Below are 6,598 nucleotides of genomic sequence, written 5' to 3'. Positions count from 1 at the left end.
CAAAAGATTTAATTCAATGTTGAATTCTGTAAACCCTAAGTACTTAATCCCAATTGTGTTTTGCAAGCTGCATGTGCAGATGGCGAGTAAATGGGATTTTTAATATTAGGAATAATAGCTTTAAAAAAAGAAATTAGATTAGAACAGAGCAGCAGTCTGATTGATGCCAGGAGCTAAATATGCAACGATTGTGTTTTACTAACAAAGCAACATTAAAACTACTACTACAAAATCTGTTCTTACCAAAGCATTTCAGTGACTGTTGTTTGGTGTTGTTTTTTGTTTGCTGTGACATCTTAGCAGTGTAGGATTTTTAGAAATCTGAGCACTGAAACTGTTTCTGAAAATTCTCAGATGGTGACAACACTAACCGGTACTCTGTTAGAGTCTGGTAACAGTGTCCATACAGGTGCGTCCTCAGTTCGGTACAGTAATACAGTGAAGCTTTGGGAAAGCGCCATCAGGGTGGCGTGCTGGTGTGTCTCAGCTGGGCTGCTGGCTGAGAGCGGGCCAGGCCAGGGTTACATTCAGCTGCTGGTTGTGCTGGATCAGGGATGTGTGTCGATAGTGGAGGACCAGCTCTCTCAGAGATGAGTACAGGTTGTAGGGCTCGGCAAAGCCATACCCCGTGGACGTCCTGTAGATCACACAGTGCTTCACATCCCCATCCACGCTGCGTGAGAGGAAATATGTCACTTTCTATGCACATTTACAACAAAACATGTAACAATTATATGGATGTTTTTAGGATAATTTGGACCCCTAAATCCAACACAGGCAAGGTTAGGAGTTTAATTTGCACTGCACCCATTTTTGGTTAACATATAAGATCAGTTAGGATTAGAGAGGGGCAAAATGTTGAAGGTTTAAATCTGATGGTACTCACACAACAGAGCAGGCAAAGGAGCCTCTCTGAGTCTGGCTGTCTCTGATCAGGAAGGTCCCGTCCCTCTTCCCCCTCAGCAGCTCCTCTGCCTCCTTCCGTCTCATACCGCCGACGTACCAGCTCCTCTCCTCCTGGTAGGTATCGTCTGCAAGGGTGTACGGACTATGGGATGATGGGGAGTTGGTAGGGTTAGATTTGTTCATGCATCCAAAAATTCATGCTTCAGGTATCAATAATTATCCCTAATCTGATGCCTTGGCAGGTGAATGTCATGACCTGAACCTGGGTTCTTTCCCACTTTGCCCAATGCGGTGGTCATACAAACAGAAAAAATTGTCATAAAACTAGCACAGTGAGCTGTATAAGTAGTGTTGCCTGTTGTGTTCTGCGTACATCCTTCACTGTTATACTTTATCTATCTGTACATGGCACAGATGTTTGCATATGTGTTGTAGATGTTTAAAGACCTGCACACACACACACACAGGAGAAGCACGTTTCAGGTTCTAGTGAGTGGAATGTTAAATTATGTAACTAAAAACCAACAGAAATATACCTGTACATTCTATACTTTGTACTAATACTAATACTATAAGTTGACCTTGATAAATGATACTCACTCTTCTTCTTCATTCTGGATACCCAGCCAATCATTAATCTGGCTCTGTCGAGTGCCTTGCTGAGTGAGCCAGCTGAAACATGGACAAAACACAGTAAAAAGGCTGCAATATGTGGATTTTAGAAAACCATGCTGTAAAATGTACCTCATCAGTTCTTCTGTTTCATTATATTAGATGAATATGGAGCAGTCGCCAACCTTCTTTCAGCCTTTATTGTGAATGCATAATAATGTCAGCAGCTCTATCAGACCTTGAGTCTTGCTTCATTTGTTGTAAAGTAACGGCACCAGTCTGTGTAAAGACACAAGGCTGAGTGTGTAAACGTCTCATTCATAACCAATCCAAACCTGAATAGGCCACATCTGCTTATTTGAATTTACTGAAGACAGGAAAGAGCGAGAGTCATCTAGAAAGACACATTCCTCCCATCAGGGTCATGATAGAGCCACCGCACTGAGCATACTGGAGATCCACAGCTGTGGCAACATAGAGAACAGCTGATTGCTTTGTCTATGTTTACAACTCAGCTGTGTCACTGGTATGTGACGGACTAAACATTTATCAGTCATATCTCAGATGGATTTCATCTAATGTTAGCCTGTTAGCTGATTAACCAGAGTTATGTTAACTCATCTGATTTGCATGTGGCGTCATCTGATAGAGCGTGCAGGCCTTTTTTGTCCTTGAGATATATCTATATCAAACCTGTGTATAATCCATCTATAATCTGTACAGACATACCTCCACTCTTTTGAAAACAGATTATTTGGGGCCAAAAATGAAATCACAGGCCAGTAAAGTACAAGAAACCTTTTTCCACCAGTATAAAACCTAGAACATGAGGTGCTGAAGGGTTGGACTAACAGCAGGTATTGATCTCTGATCTTCCTGAGCTGCACAAGGTCGGGCTTCAGGCTGTTCATTTTCCTGTCCACCTCCATGTGAGCCAGCGCCTTCCTCCTCAGCTCCTCCTCCAACTTCTTCTTGCTGTTGTGGATCTCCTCCACCCCTGACTGCAGCTCATCTGAATTGCTTTGAATCCTGGGAGGAGGAGGAACAACTTCAGTAAACAATTCTGCTAGTGTGCTGTGTGTTGTAAAATGAAATACATGAAAAGTGACAAAATTGGAAAAAAGTGAAGCATACTTGTCAGTCTCTGTACTGCTGTCTAACGTGAGGAACATGTCAATGTATTCCTTGCTGTAGCGTTCTTGAGTTTCACACTCCTCCTCAAAGATCCGAATGATTTCACTGAAAGCCTCTATGGCTGTTCGCTTGCTCTGCAGTTCCTGGGGAGGAAAGGAAACAAACTTTACTTTTACATTCAAGGCCTTACAGTCAAGGCTGTGATGTGGTAAAGCAATCAGAAGTAAAATATTTACTTGTGCTTTTAAGCAATAAATCTATAGATTGATTTAGTGAAATGAAGTCTCAGTGATTAGGATGCTGTTGTACCTGGGACGTCTGGTTAAACTTCTCATACAGACGGTCATACTCTTTGCTCTTCTCTTTGTATTGATCCTGAAATATCCTCAGCTGCTCTCCAACTGCATCAATGTCAACCTCCATGACAACCTGCTGCTATACAGATGAGAATGTGAAAGATATTTAGGACCAGGTCCATCTGTAAAACTCTCTATATTTAGTCTGATCTAAACTAACATTTATCATGTCATTTCCACTATTACTAAAACAATTAAAACATCCTTGAAATGAACTGTTCATTATCCCAGTTACAAGTTCTGATGCAGCCAAAGCCACATATAGGCCAACAGAATATCACGTAAAACTGCACCAATGACAATAAACCTTTTACAGTAAATAAAAATGAAAAGGATTATTTTCTTATATGTAGTAATTGTACATATAAAAAGTCACCACAGACCAAAGTAATTGTTGTGATATAAGACAGCGCACATTCACAGCTCAACCTCATAGACGCACCTGCTGGTATCTGGATATGGGGTAAAGTAGGCGTGTGTCCAGTTTACAGTTGTACTGGGCCAGAGACTTGTTCTGGTAATACTGGATCAGGTCCACCATAGAGGGAAAGGCCAGTGGCTCAGAAAAGCCGTACTTCCCCCCATGATGGAAAATCTTTATCAGTCTGTTGGAGCCATCTTTTCTGCAAAAGTCAAAGCATAACTGTCGCGTAAAGTTGCCAATACTCCTAATACTCCCATTGAAAGCATGTAGCCTTTTTTAGGCTGATTCTAGTTAAAGGAAAGTCTTCATTTTCAGTAAAAGTTTTCTATTTTAAAAGGACCTCTTATCTCATCTCAACACTTGCATACTCATTCAAAGGAAAGCCCCATTAAACCAAACATCTGATGTTGTAGCAAGTAGCTGTAAGAAAGGAAAATTCCACCTCCAGAAAACAAGAGCGAATGGAGCCCAGAAAATATTCATGTTTCTTTCAAGTTCAAGTTTCACGTGCCTGGTGTGCGATCCAAAAATTTCACGGGCCCTGCAGAACTCTAGCACAAGTGTTGCTGCTGTGAGATATATTTACTCTAATGCAGACAGGAGCAGCCGGTCAGCATCATACTTGTGGGGTCAGTGTGGCATGAATTTCAGATATGGAAATATGAGAGGCGTTTCATATTGGGCTTAACCTCTGATGTAAATGCATTGTCTTCAACACCCAACCGCAGTTGCGCACAGACCTCCACCTGGATGCCAACATCCAACCAACACATTGTCATCTCAATGTAATCTGGATAATTAACACCTTTTCTACATTGACCGCAGAGCAAGTTGGCAGATTTACTCCTCTATTACTGTCTGCACTGCATCTGTTCAGCCACAGTATGTTGTGGAAGAGTTCTAACTTTCGCAGCACAATACACAGTGTGTGGACATAGCCTGCAAATCAGAAAAATACAGACTTAAAGCCTAAGAAGAGCTTTGGATCACAGTTGAGAAGGAAGACAGTGTAGACAGTATGATTTAAGTGTGAGACGGATGACTGGAAAAACGCGACTGAAAGGCATCGTCTGTAGACAGGGTGTTATGTTGCTGACCACTGGAGTCTGTGCCAAACTCTAATCAACAAAGCTTTATATCTGAAACCGAGTCTGTCCTGATTCAACTAAAATTAGACAGAAACCAGGAAATGTATAAAGTTACGTTTTAAAACCAGTAAAACTAAATTTAGAAGTTGAAACCAGAAAATATTAACTGACCTCTGACTGCATGTATTCACTTTGGGGTGATCATAGCCTTCCCACAAGACACAGACTTCTGACCATTATTAAAATATTAGCACTTCATTACACACACAGAGCCGTATGCCGTATGGCTACCTTAAGACTTAAGAAGTAGTTACCTTAGTGTGAGAGTGTATTCCCCCTTAACCTTACTGGAAGCGTCTCGGACCAGGAATGTACCGTCAGGAGTGTTTCTCATCATCTCGTTCACTTCCTCTCTGGACAGCCACAAAAAACATTAAAGTTTCAAACAGTTCATGTGGGAGTTTTAGGAAAACAACTCACAGACAAAATGAGTTGCAAAAGCCTTTTATCTGTTGTAAGAACTGCCAATTGTAAAGGAACTTGCGTGAAAGAGATTAATGTTCTATATTATATTAGCAGGCGATACATCAAACCATCAACACGCCATATAAAAATATTCAATACCTTGAGATGTTTCCCCAGTACCACTCTGCATCTGACAGATGGTTGTCAACAGAGCTGGAGTCGCATGCTGCCATCCCTTTGGTTATGTTGTTCTTGGGTTCTGACCACAAACGCAATAAATCTTTTGGTTACAAATACAGAATTACAAAGACAAAAATGCACAGGTTCAAGTGTGCAAAAGTGTCATATTTTTAAATCAAAAAGCAAGGTTAGCAAGTTTTTATTTCATAGTATTATTAGTATTATGAATGTAACAGTGCATGGTCTGCACTGTCTTGAGATATCAGGGCTAATTTTTGTGTCAAAGGTGGCTTTTGCTTCCATTCCTTCCAAGTATAAAAAAAACTACTTATATAAATAAAAGATAATCCATCATAGTCTCCATCCTTTTTATCCCTTTTTCACTCATTATATAACCATCTCCTCCTTCACAAGCAACAGCAGGTAATTTCCAGGTTTCAAGTCTCGATTTTAAACATGAGAAAACTACGAAACAGGAGAGGCAGTAAATGAGCTAGAAATATGAAGGAAAACCACAGTAGTTTGTGCTAACTCGTTTCTCCTAGTTTGGAACAAAAGTGATTAAATATGCTACGAAAGATCTGTAACACTTCTAACAGGCAGAACAAAGAGATGCTAGAGAGTACCTCCTTCCTTGGCAATGTTGGTTCTTAGGGCGTGAAACACATCATCATGATCAACAGGGGAGGAAAGGTCCTGCATGAACGCTGTCAGGGTGCGAGACTGAGCCTCGCTGTTGTTTTGGCCCATCTCAGGCTCCGAGAACTCTGCAACATCAAGCGTACAACGACCCAGTGTTACTCCTGATGTCGGGCCAGTCTGTATGTGGCTATCTGCACTTTGTGGCTGTTCAGCACACACTGCTGGCCCACTGACAGCGACTCCAGAGGGAGATATCGTTGTGTTGCTTAGTCTTGCACCATGTGGGGAGACTCTGTCCAGACTAGTCTGCTGACAGGTGACACTGTCTGACTGCCTAAAATACCAGAACGGGCACTCCTCAATGCTCAGGCACACTCACGCCAGACTCAGTGCTGCTTAGTGCTCGACCTCGCCTTGCCTCGCCTCGCCTCGCCTAACAAACAACAGCTGTCTGCAGCGAGATGCCATGTCAGCCTGAAGGACTGGAGCTGATGTGCCACTGTGTCTGTTTGTGTTTATTGTTCCTGTGTGTGTTAATGTGGCTTTAGGGAAGCAGGGAAAGGTGAGAACCTGTCTGTCAGGCATTTCCTGAAAGCATTACATTTATATGTGAATTGTTTGTGTTTACAAGTATGTAGCTATGCACACATGCGCTGATACATGTGTGTAGTGAGAGGCATGCTGTTAGCAGTTGATGTAAATCATCCCCTCAGCACTGCTGATGGCATGTCTGGAGATGCATTAAATCGCTGCTGCAGACAGAGCCGTATGTTGGAGGAATCGTACTTATG

The 6,598-nt window shown here is 41.9% G+C and overlaps 1 protein-coding gene across 1 annotated transcript; it reads right to left on the bottom strand.

Annotated features, from left to right (window-relative positions):
• Window positions 1-483: 483 nt before the first annotated feature.
• Window positions 484-5,218, bottom strand: LOC139287461 (phosphatidylinositol 3-kinase regulatory subunit beta-like). Its single transcript, XM_070908494.1, has 9 exons — window positions 5,145-5,218; window positions 4,835-4,933; window positions 3,451-3,631; window positions 2,962-3,087; window positions 2,653-2,795; window positions 2,371-2,547; window positions 1,507-1,578; window positions 887-1,048; window positions 484-673 (listed from the first exon to the last, which is right to left on the bottom strand). The coding sequence occupies exons 1-9, from the start codon at window positions 5,216-5,218 to the stop codon at window positions 484-486; spliced, it is 1,224 nt and encodes a 407-aa protein (XP_070764595.1).
• Window positions 5,219-6,598: the final 1,380 nt, after the last annotated feature.

Source organism: Enoplosus armatus, chromosome 7 (assembly GCF_043641665.1).
Source record: "Enoplosus armatus isolate fEnoArm2 chromosome 7, fEnoArm2.hap1, whole genome shotgun sequence".
Classification (NCBI taxonomy): domain Eukaryota; kingdom Metazoa; phylum Chordata; class Actinopteri; order Centrarchiformes; family Enoplosidae; genus Enoplosus; species Enoplosus armatus.
This window is presented reverse-complemented; position numbering and strand designations above follow the sequence as displayed.